General features: G+C 49.3%; 1 protein-coding gene across 4 annotated transcripts in view; it reads left to right on the top strand.

Annotated features, from left to right (window-relative positions):
* Window positions 1–3,874: 3,874 nt before the first annotated feature.
* JCAD (junctional cadherin 5 associated) overlaps window positions 3,875–23,328 on the top strand; it is a 28,836-nt gene continuing 9,382 nt past the window's right edge. Inside the window, exons 1-3 of one of the 4 annotated variants that reach the window (XM_046678653.1) lie at window positions 4,084–4,218; window positions 13,305–13,491; window positions 19,434–23,191. In XM_046678653.1, the coding sequence (XP_046534609.1) occupies window positions 19,564–23,191 (3,628 nt within the window). In that variant the 5' untranslated portion in view covers window positions 4,084–4,218; window positions 13,305–13,491; window positions 19,434–19,563. Of the gene's footprint in view, window positions 4,219–13,304; window positions 13,492–17,631; window positions 17,742–18,367; window positions 18,511–19,433; window positions 23,192–23,328 lie in introns of those variants that run through there. The other 3 variants (XM_046678651.1, XM_046678650.1, XM_046678652.1) reach the window with 3 other exon arrangements.

Below are 23,328 nucleotides of genomic sequence, written 5' to 3'. Positions count from 1 at the left end.
TCTGGGCACCTGCACACTCTGGGCCATTCTTCCTACATGGTGCACTATGCGTATTTGATCCAAGGCAACAAACTGATAAAGTAGTGAAGGAACAGCATTCTTCAATGAACTGGCTGGGAAGCATACTTGCAGGGCACCTCACGGTGCAGGTCTGCTTTGAGGTAGAGGATTTGTTTGGCTTAGAAGCAATCTTCCAGAAGCCTCCCTGACCTCTTGAGACTGGGTCAGGGTCCCTCTGTCTCATCCTGTCCTTATCCCTGTTGCAGTGCTGTGACACTGTGGAGAGGTGGCAGGCTCCCATCACTAATCCATGCATACGCTGTGCTAATCGCCAGTTTTCCAGCTGTCTATAGATTCTCAAGGGCAAAGAATGCATCTTATTCATTATTATAGTCTCAGTGCCTGGTGCGTCATGGGCATTCAGAATTAATGTTTTGGACTCTATGAAATAACACTTACTGTTGTAAGTGACTCGGATGGAGGTTGAAGTATCCAGTCACAAAAGACAAGGATGTGGGTGATATAAAGCGGATATGACTTTGGAAATCAAGAGTTAGATCCCAATTCATACAAAAGGAATTAGGAACTGGTCTAAACTACATGGTGAAAATTAATAACTAAGTGAAATCTTTCCATGAGGCAAGTAACCCTTCAGAGACAAACTGGAGCCATCATCGCATAGTAAATCCACAGTCATATTTGCATGGTGATTTACACTTTTCTTTATTCTTATTTGGCCCTCAAAAGAGTCTGGTGAAGTGGAAAGATAGTGGCATTGCCATTTTGCAGATCAGAAAACTGAGGTGTGGTGCAGGTGATGACTGCTCCAGGTGTCCTGGCTGGGCCTGGGGAGCGGCACTAGTGCTGGGATGATGAGGACCGCACCTGATCCTGGGCCGTTTTAACTCACACATCTCTCTCCAAGTTGTGAAATCTAATGTTATAACTTACGTTGATGTCAGATTTTGGCATATGCTTGTTTGCAGCCACCCTTTGAGTTGGTGTGGGTGACAAATTAAGTTCTGTTGATTAGAATGCTGGTATCTCAGGATTGAAAAGAAAATTTGAAAGGACCAGCTTTTAGTCCAGCAACTCACTGGATGCCAGTGTCCTCCTCAGCACGTCAGCACTCCCTCCTGATGGCCTGTGTAACTGATGTGTTAGTGATGGGGCGCTTGCCACCTCTTGAGGCAGCTCATTCCATCTTGAGATCAGGATGCTCAGGAAAATAGGCTGAGTATGATAGGGGTTAGAGAAACTGTGACTGTTCCGAAGTCTGTGTAGGGGACAGGTGAGGTTTCGCGTGTGTGTGGAGGTGAGGTAGAAGCCTAGGCTCTCAGTTGGGATGAAGGAGGTGAAGAGTGCAAGGCTGAGGGAGAGGAGTCCTCCGTGGGGTGGAGGGGGCTAGGAACACTCACTGGGTTATGGGCCTGCGGGTCACCCCTCCTCTCCTCACCTCTCCCACTCGGCTCCAAGTCCTGCTTGCTGAAGCTCGTGTGTTTCCTACCCCTGCCCGCCACAAGCTACTGGCCTCTGTGAGACGAAACAAGTTAGGAGTTTCCAAGGATCAGTACACTTCTGACCTGAGCCCTATAAGGTCAAGTTATGGCTCTTACGAATTTGAGTCTTTTTTGAAAGACGTGTGGCTTTTATGGCTTGGCCTGTGTTGTCATGCCACTTAAGGGTTTGCTAAATATGATTTGCTTGCAGACCTAGCCATAATGGTCCAAGGTACCTAACTCCAGTATGAAAATGACCCACATGCATGTTTTGTGAGGGTCCTTTCTTCTTACCACTGTAACAGTGGGCTGCAGCACAGCCAGCCCTGCAGTGGACACTGGCCAGTCGCTTTGCATGTTGGATGGCCAGTTGGAGAGCAGTGCACTTGGCTTTGCTTTTAAAGAGCCTGACGTGGTAAGAGAGAGAAACTTGAGTGTCATAGACCTAAATTCTAACTTCAGCTGTGGTGCTGTCTGGATGTGTAACATTGAGCTGGTGAGTTTGGGGACCTTGCTCTAGGCTCCCAGGATCCTGTTTCTATGTCATTTCTTTACTCTTGGGATAATTGTATCCAAAATCTATTTCAAATGCCTGTTCCCCCTCTCATACACAATGCACATGCAGTTTATCTAGAGAACTCCTCATCATTCTTCAAAACCTAGCTCAAATGTCCCTTTCTCTCAGTTCTGCACTCATTCATCAGTTATTATTGAAAGCATACTGTCTCCTAGATGCTGGGGGTGTACCACTGAATAAAACGAAGGCTTTGCCCTCATGGCCTTGCCTTTGTGTTCCCATAGCCCTGTGTTTGTAATGGCATCTCTTTCCTCTGCGGTCTCTAGCCCAGTGACTTACTCAGTTGAATCAAGTGACAAATGCTTGCCTCTCTGGGCCTTCCATTTCCATCTAAGTGGCTGAGCCGAGTTGTCGAGCTGCTTAAAAGACAGATAGCAGGAGTGTCAGGAATGGCAGAGTTGCTATGGAGAATTTTCTGCTCATACAGTAACAGCCAGAGCTAGTCAACCTTCCATAAAACGTAGGTACCTGGTGGAAAATTGTAGACATGGATACTCTCCGTGCTGACAACCAAGACTTTGCTGCTGCCATAATCTAGCATGTGATGAAGAGTGAGGCCATGCACAGTCAGCAGAATCGTGTGATAGCCCCAGTAAGAATTCCCACTGACAGGAAGGACATGCATCTCCCCGTCACCTGCACATGGGCCAGCAGGCATTTCCTGGCCATTGTTCGAGGGGCTGCTGCGGTGCTATTTCCGCCCACTGTCCCCAGCGAAGTGGCTTGGAGCTGGCCCAGCTCTTCCAGGCCCAGCTTCTGTGCGCTTCTCTCCCAGGCCAGCATCACACCCTCCGGGGACGCAGCAGCAGATCTGTCTGCCCAAACTGTCTTCCACTCTGTTAACAATGTGAAGACATAGGAAAGAAGATTCTCTTGTGTAAAAATAAACATGGCGGCCCCACCACTATCACACTTGTGCTCTCAAGTGGGTTCCTGTCCGCTTTTATTCTTCTGTGTTGGTTCTGTCACCTCTGGGCAGTTTACTCAGGGAAGGTGCTGCTGTTGAATTAATGCACCATGGCAGCATCTGGACGTGGACACTCTTGGCTCAGAGATGCAAAACGTTCCCCCAGATTCCTAGGGGACAAATTTGATTCTTTAAAGTCTCGTGTAGAAAGGAGGAGTTTGGGATTGTGCGGTGGGTGGGGGTGTGTGCTGGACCAGGGTGTCGTGTGCTTACTCATGAGCCTAAAGCCTGGAGATCTGTTTTCAGCAGCTGGTTGACCTCCCTGGGGAGGTTCCCCATCTAGATTGCTTCACTCAAGTGTGTCATGGCTGTGAGTTGATTAAAGATTTCACTCTGCCCTTTTAGAGCAAAAGGTATGTCTACAAGATGAAAGGAGGGAAGTATAATAAGATTAAGCTGGACACTGGTCGTTTCTCCTTTTAGAAACATGGGGTTGTAATTGCAGCTTCTGAGTCTGTATTTATTTTGTCCTCTCTCATGCCTGCTGTTTTCAGATGACTGAGGCGAGGGGATGGTGGACACTGTTACTCATTTCATTGCTTAAACACTATTCTATTCCGGACTGTTCTACAAGGCAGCCATCAGAGGGTGGGGTCCCCAGAATTACCACCATATCCTGCAGAGCCCGTGCTGCATCCACCCTCTCTACTTGAATAAGATGGAGAGTGATTTCAGGTGGAGCACTCCACATTTCTCCACCGTGTGTGCAGGCGCATGCTGTGCTCATGAGCAGGGTCTGGTTTGGTCGGGGCAGAGGGAGGAGGAGGTGCCAGGTGCAGTTCCAGGGAGGACCAGTGACTCCTCACCAGTGCTCTCTGTTGTCCCCTCAGCGTGGGTCCTGTCACCACGACCGTCCCAGCGGCTGCGCTTTGATGAGGCCAGTGTGTGTGCATTATGTACAGCGTAGAAGACCTCCTGATTTCTCACGGATACAAACTGTCAAGAAATCTCCCAGCACCACACGAGGATAACTATGAGGGGCACCAGCAAGCAAGAAGAGGCGCCAGAGCTGGGCATGGCCTGCTGAATGGATGTGAGGATGGCCCTGCAGCCTTCCCACACGGTGGGAAGTCCCTGGGGAAGGGACACGTGAGTGACTCGGAAAACAGCCACCGCATCCCGAGAGGCCACGGACAGACCCAGAGTGCTTCAGCTTCCAGAACTTCTGAGGCGAGGTAAGCTTCCACGTGAACCCACCGTTTTCTTTCCACTGGGGTGTTTGGCAGTGGGTGTGTAAGTAACTCCTTCAACTCCTTATATTCGGCTGGACCAGGGAGGGAGAGGGTCAGAGACGAGAATGCTTCTTTCCATCGGGCTCCTTGGGATGTTCCAGCAGCACTTAGCACGGGGCCCGGGCATACTAAATAGTGGTGAGTACACGAATTCTATCATGCTAAACGAAGCATTTTAATACTCGGCTTCTTTGTTCCCTTGTAAACTTCGTACTGCCTCAGCTAGGAGTCATTTTAAAACTCTGTGAAAGCTAGTTTATGTCAGGCGCACGTTCCTAGTACATTTGGCTTTCTTATTAACGTGTTTCAATATTTGGTACATTACAGAGTTGAAAGGGGTCTATATTCCCTGCCATTGTGAAGAAGAAAACCTTTCTTCTTGTGTATTCATATAATTCCATTGGCTTCCAACCCGTCTTTCCCTTGCACACTCGCTGGCACCAGTGTGCGTATCCCATCTGAATACAGCTGCATCTGTGAGTGTTTTCTTACAACAAAAAAGAGGGTGGGTTGGCTAGGGAAACAGAGGGGCTAAAAAAGAGGGGATTTCAGCAGCTCTCCACAGAGCCAGTGCAGGAGACCAGCCCTGCGACTCTCATCCACACGGTTTGAACCTGGAGGAAACCCTTGTCATCGCTTCATAAAACTGTTGTCTTTAGTGCCGCCTGGGGGTCAGCCTCAGGTTGGGGAAGGCGGGCTCTGCCCATATGGAGCATGTTATGTAACTGTGTGTAGCCAGGAAGAAATGGACCAAGGAAACAAATGCAAGCAGAGGCGTATCTTTAAGGGGAACAAACAAACAAGCATGCAAAAGAGGGGTAAATTAAGTCTAATGGGAATGAACCAGCCCTCCAGGGTTAGAAGTCACCTTTTCACAGAAAGGATCTTCCTTCTTGGTTGACAGCTTCCGGGCAAAAATGGGAGGGATTTTGTTCCTGTAGTTGAGAGCATTCACCACCTTAGTTACTGAGTGAAAGCAGAGGTGCCAGCCCCTCTTCCTGTCCAGGGTGGTAGAGGCAGGTTTCTGTTGCCTAGTCAGGAGCACTTCTCTGGCGAGGGGCAGGGTTAGCATTGATGGGGCCAGCTCCAGGAAGGGCCCCGGGATGGAGAAGGACTTGAAGCTGCTTTTCTTCAACTTTGCCCTTCAGAAGTCGCACTTGCGTCCTCTACTGTTTTGAGCATACTGTCTTTTCAGCCATTTTCCCTGAGAACTGTGCCCACCGTGGATTTTGGAAGCGGGTGTGATGGACCAGCAGGCTGAAGGCTAGGACAGCCTGAGCTGCTACTGCGTAGACTCGTGCTTGATTTTATCCTGCCTCCACTGCTTCTAGTTTTGTGCTGAGCGTATCTGTCCCTTCCACCTTGGGTTTCAGGTGCTGAGGCTGTCCCTTCTCTGCTCCTTCTGTTATGTTTCCTACAGAGCTTCTTACAGTGCTGGCACACAGTGTGTTTAATATATGCTCGTGGGATCAGCTCATTCTTCCCAGCATTGTGGCACCTGTTGAGAAGCAGAAGGCTCAGTTTCCGACGATATAAAGAGAGTGGCCTGGAGTCCCTGTGAAGGTGCTATGTAGGCGATGTGGGGCTCTCAGTCTTGAGTGGGACCCAACTCTATCCCTAGATGAGAGATTAGAGTTGGGTCCTCAGTGGCCACAATAGAATCAGGTTTAGAATCCCGTGTGGGCAATGTGACTCCCAGCTTCATCTGTAACTGGCTCAGGACTTTCTAGCCTCTATGTGATAACAGGTTCCTGAGGACCACAAGGGCCCACCAGCCTGGCCTCTATGCGGGTAGGGAAAATCAGGTCTACAAGCCATCTTTCCATCGTGGTGAAGTGCTCAGATAGGTGGCTTTGTGTGGCACTGGGATGTCTTTGTACAGATGGCAGAGTTCTTCACGGAACTGGTCTCTTCCCCCTGTTTCTGAGGTTGGCCGATTAACTTGGGAGGTGTATAGTAGCTTTCAGATTGAAGATTGCCTTGTAGGGTAGAAGAAAAAATGCATACATGTTTGCAGAAATCCATGCAGTGCCCAAAGCCTCCGAGAGCAGCTGCAAGGCTTCTTGGGTTGAAATGAAAAGATGTTTCTTTCTTTAGTAGCCAATAGACAACTGAAAACAGGAGGCAGACAGAAAGGTAGGCAGGAGAAGAATTATTTTCCCCAATAGAAAAAAAATGCTTGTGGAGGAAATAAATGCATGCTAATAGTTAACAGCTTAAAAATTTTAAGAAAAAGAAAAACCAACAATACTGTGGCTTATGTGAATTCTGAATCTGGATGAATAAATGGTTCTCTGCCAGATCCCAGTCACTCGACAAGTGCAACTGTGGTCCTGCAGCCTGGCCTGTCCCACACAGTGACCCTGCTGGGCTGGCCTCTGGGTCTGGGGGCAGCTGTAGCCAGGATGGCCCTGTATGCCTACAAGGCATCAGGATGACTAGGAGGAGTCACTAGGGTCCCCTCTTCCTGCAGTGTCTCGGGTGGGTTGAGGTCTGCCCTAGAGTGTGTCCGCACACCATGGGCCAGTCCTCAGTGCGCCGCAGACTCCCTGGGGAAGACGGCAGTCAAGAAGGCCACAGGGCTAAAAGGAGATTGTTTTGTTTTGGCAAGATGGCGAAGATGGAGACATGTTGGCAGTGTTATTATTTTATAGCCGAAGAATGTGAAGCCTAGAGAATGTTGGTGACTTGGCGAGGGCCATTGGACACTGCCGTGTAGGGAAGCCTGACCCAGGCCACAGGCCCTGGGCTGCCAGGCCAGCTGGTGGCTGCCACTCTACAGCCTCGCTGGGCCTGGCCCAGCTCTCCCTTGTGAGGCCTGCCTAGTTTGAAAGGGGCGCTCCTTTCTATGAGCAGCTTTGACGGTTGGCCTGTGCTGGACTGCCCCGTCTCACTCCCTTGTCCTCCGCCCTCCCTGCGGCGTGCGTGGATGTGTAACAGCTCTCGGGGCACAGCTGCATCCCTTTCCTGTCTGGAGCTGCATGAGGAGTGCATCCTGTCGTACCTAACTTAGAGGATGCACGTAATGCTGCTTCTCTGTGTGCATTCTTAAGGGCTACATACTTGGAAGGTAGTATTGTCCTTTATCTGGGGTGTGGTGACAATGGTCAGGACTTCCTTCTTTCTCTCTGGTAACTGACATCAGCTTAGAACAGAGTTTCTTATGTAAGGGCTGGTTATATCCAGTAAAACTTAAAAAGAGAAAAGGAGCACAAATTTCCAAACATGCAAGAGACGTTTCCTAACTTGCTGAAGAGGCTGTGCTTTGCGTTTTCACTATTGTTAGATCAAGTGACATTGAGCACCCAAGATGGCAAGAGAATGACAGTTCTGTTGTGAGGAGAGGTGAAGGACCAACTGAACTTGCTCAAAAGCCCTACGCTCAAGTGGTGGGGACAGTTCTCTTCTCATGTGTACACAGTTTATCTGAGTTAATGATTAGAGACTAATTGTTTTCCAGAGCTGCCTTCAGTGTGTTGTGCTGTCCGTCTCAGGGCTGGTAACTGTAGGAGATTTAATGCAAAGAAGATGGAGCCTGAAGCCTGGTTGTGCGACTCCCTGCTCAGGGGCCTGCCTAGCTCTGTAACGGGCCCTGCAGGCCTTCTCCTCCGAGCCCCACCTGCCTTTCTTGGGCCTGCTCCTGTTCTAGGGTGCCAGCCACACGGGGCCACCATGTGCTCCCTACCCTCTAAGCCCTGCCTGGAAGCTCCTGGAACCTCTCCTCCCCATCTCTCTCTGGAAACTCTGCCTTAACAGTTTGACTTCTTGAGCTTCCTGCAGTTGAAATTACTCTCTCCCATGTGTTCTTCCAGCACTTTCTCCAGCTTCCTGAAGGCTGACACCATTTCTAATTCATCTCTGATTTTGCTAATTCCTATTAAAGAATTTTGCATTTATTAAACAACCAAAAAGATTTTAAAAATAAATTGGATCAAACCTGGTACTTATACACCACGGCAGTTGTGAGGGCTGAGTCATTGGGCTACACTGGGATGCGAAGTGGAGGAGGTTTCCAGTGAGAGGACCTGTGTGAGGCTAGTTAGGAAAGTTCCGTTGTGAACAGGAGGAGTGTTGGCTTTCTGTGCTGGGCAGTTGGGCTAGAAATATTCATGGCTCCATACGTGCTGACTGGGGGCTGAGCAGGTGGGAGGAGGAAGTGCCCGTCCCAGTCAGCAGAACTCCCAGGAGGCCAAATCGTTCCTGGTGGTAAAGTTTCCCTGCTTTTTAGATTCTGTGGGTGCAAAAAACTGCAGCCCACCTGGAAGAAAAGGGGGAAATGGTTGTGAGGCTCTGACGGGCCATCTTGTGGACGCCCGTAGGTAGGAAATGAAGACTAGCAGGCCTGGTTCCTGTGGGAGTGAGAGCTGGGAGCCAGGATGGGTCCGTCCCCTGCTGTCTCTCTGGGTGGTGGGTTGTTCGCCTGGGGGAATCTTTAGATCTCTCTGCCTCCTGTGGCCTGTCTCTGCATCTCCCTGCGCTTCTGCTTCCTCCTCTGCTGACCAGCTCTTCTGTTCACTGACGGTTGCTACTTCCCGGTGACTTTGGTTCATGGTGACTTGTATCCTGCTATTGCCTCTGCATGGCGGTCTAGCTCCAGAGCCCCCTGATGACTACCACCTTGTCTCTTAATTTCAGTTTTTGAGCTAATCGATCATTGTGGGGAGCCAATGGATGCTTTGGCCTTGGTTAGTGAGTTACCCCTATTCTGATGAGTGGGGGCAGGGGAGAGGGGGGTGGCTGGGGGAGGGACACAGGACGGGTTTGGGGAAGGAATGACCAGACCTGGATGTCTGAGCTTTCCCTGCTGTGATTAAAGGGGCTATGGATGAGGGCCGTTTCCAGGCTGGGAGGGGGGATAATCATGCACCCCAAAACATGTTCTCTTCTCTCTTCACAGAACATTCACTTAGTAACTCGAAAGCCTTGGCATTTCCCCTTAAGTCATGTACTCCTCTGAGAGCTCATCTAGATGCTAAACCACTCCTGAATGGTCTCAGTTAACAGATTGTGATGATGAAACTGGCTGCAGGTTTTGCATGAAAGTCACTCACATGAGCCAGAAAAACCTCACAGGCCATGTCAAATATTGCTGCAGTGTTCATAGGTTCATAGCTGGAAAACCACGAATGTCTATAAAACTGCAGTCAGCATTCTCTGTATCAGATGATTTAATGCTAGATTTCTACTATGTCCTAATTTTTGCCATGTAGCCAAAAACTGATACTGAGTGTACCTTATATGTGGCATCTCTGTCCTCTTCTGGCAGTATGAAAAGGATGCTTCTGAGAGCTTATATTTACATCTGTGTTTAAAGATTATAGTGAGGCGTATTCTTTTAGTTCATCATTTTGCACTGAGTTTAACTTTTTTGCACGTACTGTCTTGTTCCAAGGCTTGCTTGCCAACACACACACACACACACACACACACACACACACGATAATTAAGGGGAAAAAGAGGAAGTGGGCGAAGGGGAAAAGCTGGCTGTTGGTACACGGAGGGAACTGCCTGCTCAAAATGAAAGTAGCCATAACTAAATAATACTTAGCTACCATTAAAATATGTAAAAGACTGTTATCAGGCATTCACGGTTTCCTTAATGTGTTTCCTTTGAAATAATATAATCAGAGGAAGCTGTAAAATACCTTAACATAGCGGAGGTTTGAATCTGAAAGTCGTACTATAATGAGTTCTTCTCTGCTTAGTCCCAGGGATTCTGGTAAAAATTTCTGTTAGTTAACCATGAGAATACCTTGTAATTATCTCTTGTCATCAGCGGCGGTCCCAGCTGATTAGAGACTTAGCAAGCGGGGAGCGTCTCTGATGTGGCAGGCAGGCTGGGCCCTCATCTTGGGAGGTTTCTATTTGATCAGTAAACATCCATTCTAGATAGTGCTACTGGATATGGTAAACAGTTAACTTTCAGAGGCTTTCTAAGCTTCTCTCAAATCATATCCTGCTTATAATGGTTTTCCAAAAAAGGCATGCTTCAAGTTTAACATCTGTTTCTATGTATCTCTTTCTCTTTACAAAATTATACTTTCACAAACATGAGTTGTCTTCTAGCTGCTCAGTATCCTAAGTGGTAGGCGTTGTTTTTGACCTCTTCACAAGAAAAGCATGAATTGATCGAGCTGGCGTGCTCAGGAACACACCTGAAGATTCGGAGCTCCTGTTTTCCCCATTGTCTTTCCGTAAAGCCTTCTTCTGAGGTTTTTGTTCTTGCTCATAGCTGTGTAACCTTCCAGAAGTGCCCGAATGCCGGGCCTCTCTCCTGCATGCGCTCCTGTGTGTTGGTTGCTTTCCTGTCACTAGTTCCTCCTACCCCGAAGCAGGTTGGGCCCTTTGAACGTGAGGCCTCTGGAAGATCGGTGGTGAGCAGGCACTTCTGGAAGTAACAGGAAGACCTCAGCAGCAGCACAGCCTGGCGCTTGTCTGCCTCGGCAGCATGTCATCACCAAGAGGAGAGTGTTAGGGTCGAGTTTCTTCTTTAGCTAGAGAATTGGATTAGTTAGCAAGCGAGGAAATACCCAGGTGAGAGGCACTGGATGGTGAGGACCTGAAACACGGCTCTGAAAAAGACCCAAAAGGTCTTTAGGTCCAGTCGCTTAGTTTCGGAGACGACTGTACCGCTGAGTACCTGACGAAGCACAAGGAGCCTAGACTGGAGTCTGGTTGACATCTGACTTGCACCAGCAGTGGGCCCTGAGGGCTTCAGTTAGCTTCCCAAGCACGGAGCATCCTCACCTGTCTGCAGAGAGGGCACTAGGGGTTCTTGATAGCCCCTCAGGCACTCTGGCTTACTCGTCCCTGGTGGCTGCCTCCCCGACTCGTTGCTGCTCTAAGCTTGGCTTCCACAGAGCAGAGGGGCAGAGGCACAGAGGACATTCCCTAAGTGTCTGTGGAAGAATGAGTATATGAAAGTGAGGAGTGATGATAGGAACATGAAAGGGAAGTGAGAAACTAGGGTAGTTTGTTTTTCATGTCGATCATGGCAATGTATGGACTGTACTAATGAAAATATTTTACCTTGGTGAAAATCAGACTATCCTTATTAATAAGAAAATACTGAAATAGTCTGCCTTGCCTATTGGATTTATGTGAGAGAGAATGGATCCTAGCTTGCCATGCCTGGTTTGTGTAATAAACTAAATACCAGTTTGTTCTACATCATCATGGAAACGGGTGTAGCTTCTTCCTTAGAGACCGGCCATCACCGGAGGGGCAGAGCCTTGTTATGACAGTCAGCTCTGTCACTCTTTCCTGTTGTGGTGAAGGCCTATTGATTACAGCTGAGAGCAGGCAATACCGCTCTGAAATAGCCATCACGTAAACAAACACGCAGCTCTCCTCTTTCCTCTGTGCCTGCGCCTTCTTCCTTGGATGATGCAGGGGGAAGGAGTTTCAAAATTATCTGCTCCACAGAATTTATTTTAATTGGGTTAGTAACAGTATTAATAGCTAAAAACAAGGGTTTGTTGTGTTAGACACTCTGTTAAACAGTTTAAATATATTATCTCATTAATCCCTCCCAACAAAGTCAGAAAGAAAGGAATTGTTACCATCCCCTCAATAGAAATGAAGACTCAGAGGCGAAGAGAGGCGCTGTGTGTGGCAGAAGAGATACGGTTAGACAGAATGGTGTTGGCGCTTGAACCCTGCTGCCGGCCAGTGCCCATGGGGGCACCCACACGCTCCTGGCAGCCTTGCCATGCTGCTCCCTGTCAGTGTGGCAAGAAGCCTGAGCCACCTCTGGTCCCTTTATCCTGCGCAGCTGCCGCAGCCATCTTTGGGGATCAGCTGCAGGTTCACCAGGCCTCCCCAAGCTCTGGATTCCACTCTTTTCCATCTAAACCCTTTCTTCCTAAAGCTAGGAAATTCCTCAGAGGGTGGGTAGTAACCTGCAGTAAATGCAGGTGCAGCTACCAGTCAGTCGGAGGGAAGGCCCCGCATCTGGGAGGGAGGGGGGGCATCTGCCCCTGCTTTAACCAGGCTTTACCTCTGGGGAACTACAACTCCAGGTGGTCTGCAGGGCTTCCTGCTCCCTCTGATGGGACCCTCCCTGAGTGTCGGCTTCTCCAGAGGCTCGAGGCTGCCCCAGCATCGTGATGTATACAAAATGATGTTTTATGTAGAGAGAGAGTGTCATCTGTCATTGGGATGCTTGCATGGGTGACAATGGTAGCACACAGCCTTCTGGGGAGGCTGCTGCTGGGATAAAGAGGACTCCGAAGTATCTTCTTGCCTTTAGATTCAGAGTCATCGATATGTCCGTGCCGTTTTAATCAGTATAGCAAGTGGACTAATTTAAATAACTGACAGGAGTCAGAGATGCGAGTGTATGAAACAGGCTTTCTTCTCTCGTAAGCGCAGTTGTGGGGAGGCTGTTGTTACGGATGATGATTCACCAGGAGCGGTTCTAGTTCTCTCGGTTGAGGATGACTCAGTGCACACAGCCAGTGGCCTGCCCGGGTGGCCCTCCGCCAGGTGCCACCTGTCTGTTCTCCTCCCTCCGTGCAGACCTCGTGCCCTCCTTCCTTCAGCTGTATCCCTTCCCTCCCTTCTGCTTCTCCCATCTTCTTCTGTTCTAAGTGTGCATTTGTCAGTGGTCCACATGGAGGCAAGCTCAGAAGGACTCTCTTCCGTCATGGTTTTCCTAGTCCCTGATGCATTCGAAAGATACACTACTGGAATTTCCACCAGTTTCTAAGAAGGCTCAGTCTTGCATCAGCACTAGCTGTGCATTTAATAATTGGTAAAAAGCATGCAGCAAGCCCACACCCCACTCCCCGAGGCAGGCCTCTTGCGCGGGGGCTCTGAGTTGCCTTGCGTCTATAAAAGGTCTTTGCTAGACCTGGCACAAGCAGAAGTCTCCTAGTCCAGAGATGATTCAGAAAATTGCTGGCAACCACAAAAGCTCAACTTGTGTTGAAATTTTTTAAATATTCTGGTCCTGTGGTAGAACGAGTTGGCATTGCAGTGGGGATGGGTTCCAAAGTGCTTTTTCCATTCTGAGCTGATCTTTATAGGACCTGGACCCCGCGCTCAGGCGTTCCGAGCCTTTGTGTGAAGGGCCCCTGGCTGAGGCGCTTCCGTCCGGATGCGGCCACAGGTGCTTTTCCAGGTGAATCTACTGAGCTGCTGCTGTGCACTGAGACCCTGGGTGCTTGGAATTGCTTTCCTGTCCTGTTCGTATGTCTAAAGTTGGCATCATTTGTAAGTCTAGTAATTTATGTTTCCTCTTGAGATCCATTATTACGTTTGTGTAGTTTTAAAAAGTAACAAAAAAGTAATCTCCTGAAATAGTCTACCTGGTACTTTATTTCAACTGAATCTATATTATTTATCACTTATGTTCATTTATTATGACATTGTAAAAAGCAGGCATAGAAGAACTTTGCAGTCTGACCAGGCATTTGTGTATTTTCTAGTTAGAACTCTGCCACTTAGAATTATTTGTTCAAATTGAACGTTGCTGAATAGTAGTGTTTATCTGTTATATTTCCAGAGCAGCTGTGTCTTTTTTGACTGATGTTTAATTCATGCTAACCTCTATACCTTAGTCTTCATCTTCTCTTGACCTCATATTTCCCCTTTCCAAAATTAGCTTATTTGTTACTCTGTGTCAGAGGGCTGTTTACACAGGGTCATGTATTGAATGTAGTAAGGCGCACTGAAGAACAAATTGCAGGCTTCCTTCCAGGCCCAAAGAGCATTAAGAGCAAATTCTGTAACGGTAGGTGGCTGACCCCATCACAGAAACATGTCAGACAGCTCACACTGGGGCTGGTGGATGTGAGTCATTCTGAAGAGATGCCGAAAGCGCCTCTGCCAGTCTAGAAGAGAGCTGCTCCTTCGAGGAGCGTGAGGTACTTTAAGTGGCATGCACTGCCTTTATACTCAGATTGTGCATCTGGGTAAGAACAGCTGACCCATCTGGATGGGGGAGTGGCTTCCAAAGGAAGAGTCACAACAAAGTCATGCAGCTTTCCCCTGGTCCAGAATGTGACACCAGGGTTGAAAGTCGATCAGCAGCACCAGCATCTGCTGGGCTGGCAGACCTGCCAACCGAAAGAAATCACGGGACCTGGGGACCACTTTAGTGAAGCCCCCACCCAGCGCCCACAGCTCCCCAGGGAAGCACAATTGACTACACTTTGGGGTTCGCCCTCGGGGGCCCAGGTTCACAGTGGAGGGAGGGGTCACTACAATGTCTTTGTTCCTAGGGAACCCCCAGTTCAATGAGTTAGGCAGTAAGTCTTGACTAGTTATCTTTATTAAACCACACATCTGTCCCGTGCCCACCGGGCACAGAGCTCAGCTGTAGGTGCCCAGATGGTAACAACTTGGTGCAGCTCCTAAGGACCTTGGTGCACTGGGATGATCTTGGAGTGTGTGAAACCGTGGTTAAAAGACATTTCAAATATTGCCATTCTAAGTGGGCTTTTACTTTTTAAAAGAAAGGCAGTATTTTCTATTGTGGTTGAAAATGAGTCATGTGAACTCCCAGAAATGTCTCCTAATTTTTTTCGTCATTAGCTTTTATATAGTCAGCAAATCGGTTTGTCAGTTTTCCTTTAGATGTGTTGTTTTTCACATGTTCGTATTTCAGATATTTTCCAAACAGTTTTCATCACTTGTTCTGTGGGCATCATGTCTCTTTTCTGGAGTGAGGCGTGGAGCTGTTAGCAAGTGTCACCTCTCCCTCGGCTCCATCCTGTTCTCAGGAATTCTCTATAAAGACCTGCTGTCTCGTTGAACTTGTCAACGCAGTTTCTTTGGGCTATCACGTTCCACTTTGCTCTCCTTATCTTTTTCCCACCCTTTATTAATATGTTCAGCATGTTTTTGTAAAATGTCCCATTGTTAACTTTTTAAAAATGTAAATTATTAGTCTCATTTTTTTAAAAAGAAAAATTTAACCTCATCTTATTTCCTCAAAGGCACTAGGAAACATATTCTTGGCTTTGAGGCCATATGAGGTAACACACGTTTTAGCTGATAATTGGCATCCTATATCAAAAGCGGTAGAATATCCACACTTAACAACTTGTCTGAAGGAGAAATTTGCCAGAACTATCACCATGTGGGGTCCACTTGTGCCTGTCAGAGCCAGGTGCATACTAGATACAAGATAATTTTTGTTAAATAAATGCTTTATAGTTTTCTATGTCATGTGGACTATATTTTTAAATAGATCATTTAAAATTTCCCAGATGAGCCATGTTTTCCTTAAATTAGGATTGTGGTATATTGTGAAAATAGGAAAAAGTTTAATCTGGAATGCTTTTGATTAGTTATCTGTTAGTTATCTATGGCAGTTTTGACTAGGTTAAGGTGATGCTATAACGTTTTTGGGTGGAGAAGAAAATTGACCACATTACTCCTATAGGTCGTTATGGTCTGTTTATGTCCTTGTCCTGTTTATGTCATTCTTTATTTGTCTTCTGATGATGCGCATGGCACGTACCTAGACAAATAGTACCTTGGGATCTCAGCCACCTCGTGGCATATGAGCACACCACATGTTTACTGAGAAACCGGAACATCCATTGAGAAAATGAGCAAAAGCCACAGTGTGGTTTCTTCTGTAAAGCCGGACACTCCAGGGATGTGCTTCCAGGACAGTAAGGAGTAAGAGTGGTGCTAAGGAGGCCAGCAGAGATGAGTCCTTAGGGAACCTGGCCCAAGAAGTGCTCTGTTAACAAGCGTTCAAACCTAAATGTTCAAACCATCATTTCAACGACAGTAAAAGCAACAGACATTGCCCTTCTCCCGTGCCCAGTGTGAAGACAGCCTGCATGGTGTGTGAGTCGTGAGTGCAGAAGCATTTAGGCTGCTCAGTGGCAAATGCTTTACTTCAGATTGGTTTTAAATATTTTCTTCCTTTTCAACCCATAACTCAGCTTTGCTGTAAGTGGAGCTTAAGTTATTGGGGGTTGGGGCTGGAGGCAGGATTTGAAGAGCTACCCTCACTTTTTAAGGCAAAGAAGTGATTCCAAAATAATAATTAAAATAACAACAATAATAATAAATTTTATTTACATACAGGTAGAGGCAGAACGGGCAGCCTCTACCTGTGTGTTGGGGACGGTCTTCCTTAAGCCCAGTCCCTAGCAGTTGCTCTGTTCCACAAAATGTGGTTTAATAACACCTAAGCACAAAAAAATAATAATAATAAACCTTACTAGTAATCAAAGAAATGCAAGTGAAAACCAGTGAGATGCTATTTTCATTTATCTAATTAGGAAAAAAATCACTTGTAACCCCAGGAATGGGAAAGGTTCAGCTGGCCAGCTCCCCTCCGCGCTGTGGGTGGGAGGGGAGCTTGGGATGGTTGAGCGAAGGTCGAAGGTCGGGTGTGACAACATGGATAACATAATGCCCTTGATGGGCTGATTCCTTTCTAAGGGTTTATTCTAAATAACCCAAGGCATGCTTAGTGTTTGCGGACAATAGTGTTTCTCACAGTGTTTTAGAATATAATCTCCACAGACGTCCACCAGTGTTACAGCAATTAAATAGGTCATGTGCATTTGATAGAGTGTTACTCGTGTGTTCGAAGGTGCACTGGAGGAGTGTCTCATTACATTGGGAGAAGGAAAACAGAGTGGCTACCTGAGCGGGCCTTGTGGTCACAGTTCTTGGGTTTGAATTCTTTCCTCACCACTTACAAGCTGTGTGACTTGAGAGAGTTGTTTAACCTCTCTGTGCCTCAATTCCCTTATCTGTAAAAGGGAGAAATAACAGTGGTTATAAAGTTTAAATGAAATAATTCATTGGGCATGCCTGGCACAGCATAAGTGTCTAATAAATGTTAGTGTTAAGCAAGTTTCGTAACTTGTGTGCCTCTTTCCTCCCCTGTAAAGTAGGAGTGACAGTGGTTCCTGCCTCAGAGGGCTAAGGATGAGTCAGTGCAGGGAAAGCACTTCGTATGGACCGAGCATGTGGCAGCCACCATGTGAGTGTCCGCTGTTGTCCGTACTGCACGTGCTTGGAAGCATGCATATAAACCAGATTCCTGGTGGAGCCCTGGGGCTCCTCGGAGGTCCACGTCCTCACACACAGCCTGGAGGACACACAGGCATGCCTTGTTTGACAGCACTTCGCAGACAGTGGATTTTGTGGGTTTTTGGTGAGGAAGATTGTCCCTGAGCTAACATCTGTGCCCATCTTCCTCTATTTTACATGGGATTCTGCCACAGTGGGGCTTGATGAGTGGTGCTGGGTCCGTGCCGGGATCTGCACCTGTAAACCCCAGGCTGCTGAAGCCGAGTGTGTGAACTTAACCACCAGGCCATCAGGCCGGCCCCGATAGTGAGTTTTTTAATAAGACCCTCCACCAGCAAAAAGATTCCCCGATAGTGAGTTTTTTAATAAGACCCTCCACCAGCAAAAAGATTACGACTCGATGAAGGCTCAGATGATAGTTAGCATTTTTAGCACTAAAGCATTTTTTAATTAAGGTACGTACATTGCTTCCTTAGATATGATGCTCTTGTGCACTGAATAGATTGCACTGTAGTGTAAACATAGCTTTTATATGCACTGGGAAACCCAGCAATTCGTGTGACTCACTTTATTGTGGTATTTGCTTCTTGGCAGTGGTCTGGAACCGAGCTCACAACATCCCTGGGGTGTGCCTGTATATCAAAATAATCACCTCTGGGTAGATTGGTTTTTTTACTTTGCTAAATTTTTCCAAATTTTCAACAATGAATATATATTACTTTTATAATCTAAAAAAACAAGCAGCTGTGTTAGAGTGAGACATTTTCTGCTTAGCCCATAGTTAATCAAAATAGTTGAGTGCCCCAAGCTTCCTTGCAGGTAATGGTTTTTCTGTGCTACAGTCCTAGTCTCTGGTCGTTTGCAGGCAGGAGCGTAATATTTCTGCGCAGTGTAGCAACGTGCAGCGTCTTTCTCCAGCTGCATTGGAACAGGGGTTCTAAACTCGAGAATCCTGGGAGGAGCTTTTGAAATCTACTGGTATTGGGCTCCTCGGTTGACTGATTAGATGCACATATTTTGGAGTGAGCCCTGGGCATTGGTATTTTTTAAAAGCTCCAGGGAAATTCTCTTGTGCGGCCAGGTGGGGAACGACAACATGGAACTAGGCTGGTATTTCAGACTACCAGTTCCTGCCTGGCAGAGAGTTCTGCTGCATGAACAGAGCCCCCCTCCTCTGGTCAGTCTCAGAGTTGGCCCTAGCAGCATTTCCCGCATCTCCTGAAGGTAAGACTCCCCTGGTGTTTGTTAAAAATACAGATGCCTGGACCCTAACCCGGACGTACTGAATCTGAGCTTTGACGGGGAGAGACCTGCTCCTGGGATTCTTACATCAGGGGAGTGTGCGAACTGCTGGAACCGTGGTTCTATCTGAGCCTCACGTTGGGGGACCTGGAAAAACGCTGATGCCTAGTCCCCCTCCTGCCTCCATGGTTCTAGTATGATGGAGCTAGGATACTGTCTGGACATCAGGAGTTGTGAAGTCCCTCCAGATTCTAATGTGTGGTTGTGGTTGACAACCGTTGGCAGTGATGGTTCTCAAAGTGGGGTACTGGAACCGGCAGCATCAGCATCACCTGGGGGCGTGTGTTAGCAGTGCATAGATGCAGCCCTACCTAGAGCTGCAGAATCAGAAATGGGGAGCGGGACCCAGCAGGCTGTGCGTTAGCCGCTCTCTTAGGATTCCTGCACGTGCTCAAGTTTAAGCAGTACTGCTCTAGAGCAGCGTTGTGAAAAGCGGTTTCCTAGACTCACTCCCAGAGGTTGCACGGTGGTCTGGACTGAGCTGGGAATGGATGCCCAGTGGCCCAAAAGCATGCTTGGGTAACACTGCTCTCAGATTTATCCTTATTCCCTTAGACATTTCAAAGTTATAAAGGCCTTGACATCGCTCAAGTACGACCAGTGTCCCAGTGTTCTTGTGGGTAGCCTGTTGCTGCCACTCCTGGGCAACACACATGGCTGTTTTCCAGCCATAGTTCCTGGGACGTGTTTGCTTTAAAGTCGACAAGTACTGTGGTTGGAAATCTATTTTTCAAAAATACTGACGTAAGTCTGACTTGGAACAGCAGTCACAGAAGCAGAGAAGTGCACACTGCTTCTCTGTGCTTCCTGCCTCGGTGTAACATCCGTGCCTCTCTGTTTTGTAGGTTTTATCATCCACCTGTGCCAGCGTGGTCGTCTCAGCCCCAGACCGGTCACAACCGCGCCTATCAGGGAAGACAGGAGGTCAGTGGCTTGCTAGGGCCAAGGGACCGAGAAGACTTGGAGGTTAGAGGAATGGCCCAAGCGCACAGTCTGCCCATCCACGTGAGGGAGGGCCCATGGGAAGTTGGAAGAAGGACCGAGAATGTGATGAAGAAGGCAGTTTGGGAAGAACTGAGAATGGCGGGTCCTGCCGAATGGCAGAATGTAAGCCTTGAAAGCTGGAACCAGCCAAGGAAATTAGGAAGGCAGATGTCTGATGGTGATGGGGAGAAATTGTTTCAAGATCTCTACCCATTCGTGCAAGGAGAACATGTGTTGAATTCCCAAAGCAAAGGGAAATCCCAGTCATTGCCTAGAGTTCTTTGCCCCGAGAGCCTGAGTTGCATGGGAATTCCTCTTCCGTTAAATGATAGACATTTACCAAGTGTTCCTAAAATGCCATCTTATCCTCCAAATTGTGCACCACATTTGGAACCCACAAGGAACTCTGAGAAGGGTGGCTCCTCTGTCCCTTTGCTGCGGCCTAAGTTTGGGAGGCCCCTCAAGCCTCCGTCTTATGATTCTCACCAACACTCCCGGGGCGGAGTGGAAAGCAGCGACTATCCAGACAGCCAGCAGACAGACCTGTGTGGTCCCCACTTGACCAAAACTAACGACCCCAGGCAGGAGCTCTGTGCGCCCGACTCTGGTTTGGAGCCGCCAGTGTATGTGCCTCCACCGTCGTACAGGTCGCCACCCCAGCACATCGCAAACCCCTACGTGGAGGATGCAGCACCCAGGCCTGTGTGTGGTGGTCGCCGTCAACAGGAACACCTGACCGAGAAGGCCGGTGCCAGTTGTCAGCTTCCTTCGGGCTCCCTTGGGACTGGGAATGAGTATGGTGCAAGCTCTCCTCACGGACTCCGTCCACAGCCCCGGCCCACCGCTGCTTTGGATGGCTCTGTTCTGTATATTCCCTTTGATGACCCACGGATCCGACATATTAAACTAGCTCAGCCCCAGGGTTTCTGTGAAGAAACAAAGCTTGATGAGAGGTTGTACAGCTCCCGTCCGGTCACTCCCCCAGAGCCGGCTCGTGGGAACACGCGACATGGTGGTGCCAACTTCAATCCACAGAGCCTGAAACCCCTGCCTGGGGGAGAGAGAGGCCCCCACTTTGCTGATCCCAGCCCCCGGTTGCTATGGGGCCAGCTCCCCAGGGATGGAGAAAATGGTGGCTTTCATGACCCAAGAGACCACTGTACTGCAAGAGGACAGCGGCCGGACGTGCAAGGCGACCAGCACAGATATGCAGAAGGCCAGGTTTCCTTCCAAGACCCTCAGGGCGAGAGCACCTGCGACGCCCGGACCAAGCTCAAAATGTTTGAAACTGGGATTCAGACCAAGAAAAGTTCAAAGAAAAAAATGAGCGAAACAATATTTTGTTTGGTTTCCATCCCAGTTAAATCAGAATCCCATCTGCCAGATATAGATACGAACAACAATGACTTAAAACAGAGTGCTGATAAAAAGAATGGGCTCGATAAGAGCGCGGCTCTGCAGGAACAAAGTCCGCTGAGCACGTCTTCCACAGACCTGGAGCTGCAGGCTCTCACAGGAAGCGTGCCTGGGAGAACAGAGCTTCGAAAACAAGGTCTGGGGGGACCAGAAGACGACAAACAAACAAATGACCTCAGGTTCATTCACCCCACAAAACACAGAGAACTCAAGGATTCTGGCTTGTGGCCAGGGCACCAGTACAGAGATCAGCAGACACAAACCAGCTTCGCCGAAGAATCCAGAAGCCTGCAGCCCCTCCCTGCAGAGAAGCTGGGGGGCCCACCTGATGCAGTGCTGACTCCAAAGTGTGTAGACCCTGCTGTACTCTCCAAACCTCAGGGGCACCTGGCATTAGCTCCCAGTGACCAGAACCAGAGGCCAAATGCTCGGCCCCCAAAAGCTCAGGTGTCCCTCAGCCCATCCAGCAACAGTGCTTTCTCAAGGACATCCTCGTCCCTAAACCAGGCACTCCTGCCCAGAGCGGGCCCGAGTCAGCCCTGCGGGGACCAGCCCAGGGGCGAGGTGGTGAAGGGGGAAACCACCGGCCCATGCAACAGTCAACAGCTCTTTGGGCAGTTTCTTTTGAAACCGGTTAGCCGTCGTCCCTGGGATCTGATCAGCCAGTTAGAAAGCTTTAACAAGGAGCTTCAGGAGGAGGAGGAGGAGAGCGGCCACAGCAGCAGCGGCAGCAGCAGCGAGCACAGTGATCCAGAATGGCTGCCAGCAGGCCCCGCTGGTGCTGCTCCCGGGAGTTCCGCCTTCTGTGAAGACAGCTGGGAAATGAGAGTTGAGGAACCACCAAGGAGGTCCGCCAGGGAGGACCCCGTGCTGAGGTCGGGAGGGGTTAAGAGTACGTCTGAGCGCTGGAGTGAGGAAGGGAAGCGCGGCCACCTGTGTGCCCGCCTGCCATCCCTGGGGCCCCTGCAGGTGGGCGTCAGCAGAGGGGAGGCGTTGCTGTCAGCAGATGGAAGCTTGATGACAGAGAAGGGAAACCAGGAGCTCAAGAACAGAATCGACGAGCTAGCACTCAGCCCAGGTCCTGCGAAACGAACATCTTCCAGATTAAGTGACACAAAACCAGCGTCCCCATGTGATCCAGCTGAACTGAGGGAGCCCCAGGAAAGTCAGAAACTCTCCAGTGTTTTAAATCCTGTGGGGCTGAGCAAAGCTGTCCCTCCGGAGGCTGAGAATGGGGAGGAGAGGGGAGCAGTGGTCTCGCTGTCCCTCGCTAGCAAACCCCGCGGACTCTCGGCACCAGACCTGAGGTCTGTGGGGCTGAGCCTGGCGCAAGGGCAGAGTGCTGATGAGTTAGAGGGGGCTTTAGGGGAAGCGAGTGCAATAGAAATCCCCCCCAATGAGTCCCTTCAAGCGAGGGCCGCAAGGATCCTAGGCATCGAAGTGGCCGTGGAGTCCCTGCTGCCCAGCGCCAGGGGAACGGGACAGAGCCCGCCTCCCAAGCCTGACGAAGGTGCCCGCAGGCCAGGATCCCCTGGGGAGGAGTCCGTGTCCAGTCCAGCACTGGTGGATGGCCCCACAGTATCCACTGATGCCTTTTATGGCAGGAGAAAGTGCGGCTGGACCAAAAGCCCTCTCTTTGTAGGGGAAAGGGACAGTGCCCGGCGGGCCTCCCAGGCTCCTGAGCACTCAGGTGTAGATGGGGCCCTCCCCAGCAATGCCCCCGGCCCAGAGCCTCGGCCCAGCCCCCAGGAGTTCACGTCCTTCACTCACGAGGATGCGGGCACAAAGCCACCCTTCAGGTCCACCTTGTTCCATGTTATAGAAAGGACCCCAAGTGTGGCCGGCTCAGAAAAGAGGCTCCGCAGCACGTCCAAAGTGATTGAGAGTTTACAGGAGAAATTGGCCTCCCCGCCCAGGAGAGCGGACACCGACCGCTTGATGAGGATGAAGGAGGTGAGTTCCGTGTCTCGGATGAGGCTCCTGAGCTCCCGGAGCGGTGACTCGGTGGAGGACGCCGAGGAGCTGAAGGCCGAGAGGGGCCTTGGGGCACAGCCAGGAGGCCTGGTGACCCTGAACGCTGGGGACATGGCGCGGAAGGCGGAGCCCTCGCTGTCTGTCTCCAAGGGCGTCCCCTCACTGGAAGAAAACGGGTGTCCGGCGGCACAGAGGGAGCAGGACGTGGACCAGGACTTCTGGTGCCCAGGTGAGGAGGCAGGCGCGGGCAGGCGCTTGGTATTAATTTGGCGTCCTTAGAGCACAGAAAATACCAGCTTGGTGAAAAATGAAAATCTGTGTATTCAGAAGATACACTTGACCCTGTGAATTATTGTACCAAAAGAT

Source organism: Equus quagga, chromosome 12 (assembly GCF_021613505.1).
Source record: "Equus quagga isolate Etosha38 chromosome 12, UCLA_HA_Equagga_1.0, whole genome shotgun sequence".
Lineage (NCBI taxonomy): Eukaryota > Metazoa > Chordata > Mammalia > Perissodactyla > Equidae > Equus > Equus quagga.
Note: the sequence above shows the minus strand (reverse complement) of the source record. Positions and strands in the feature narration are given on the sequence as shown.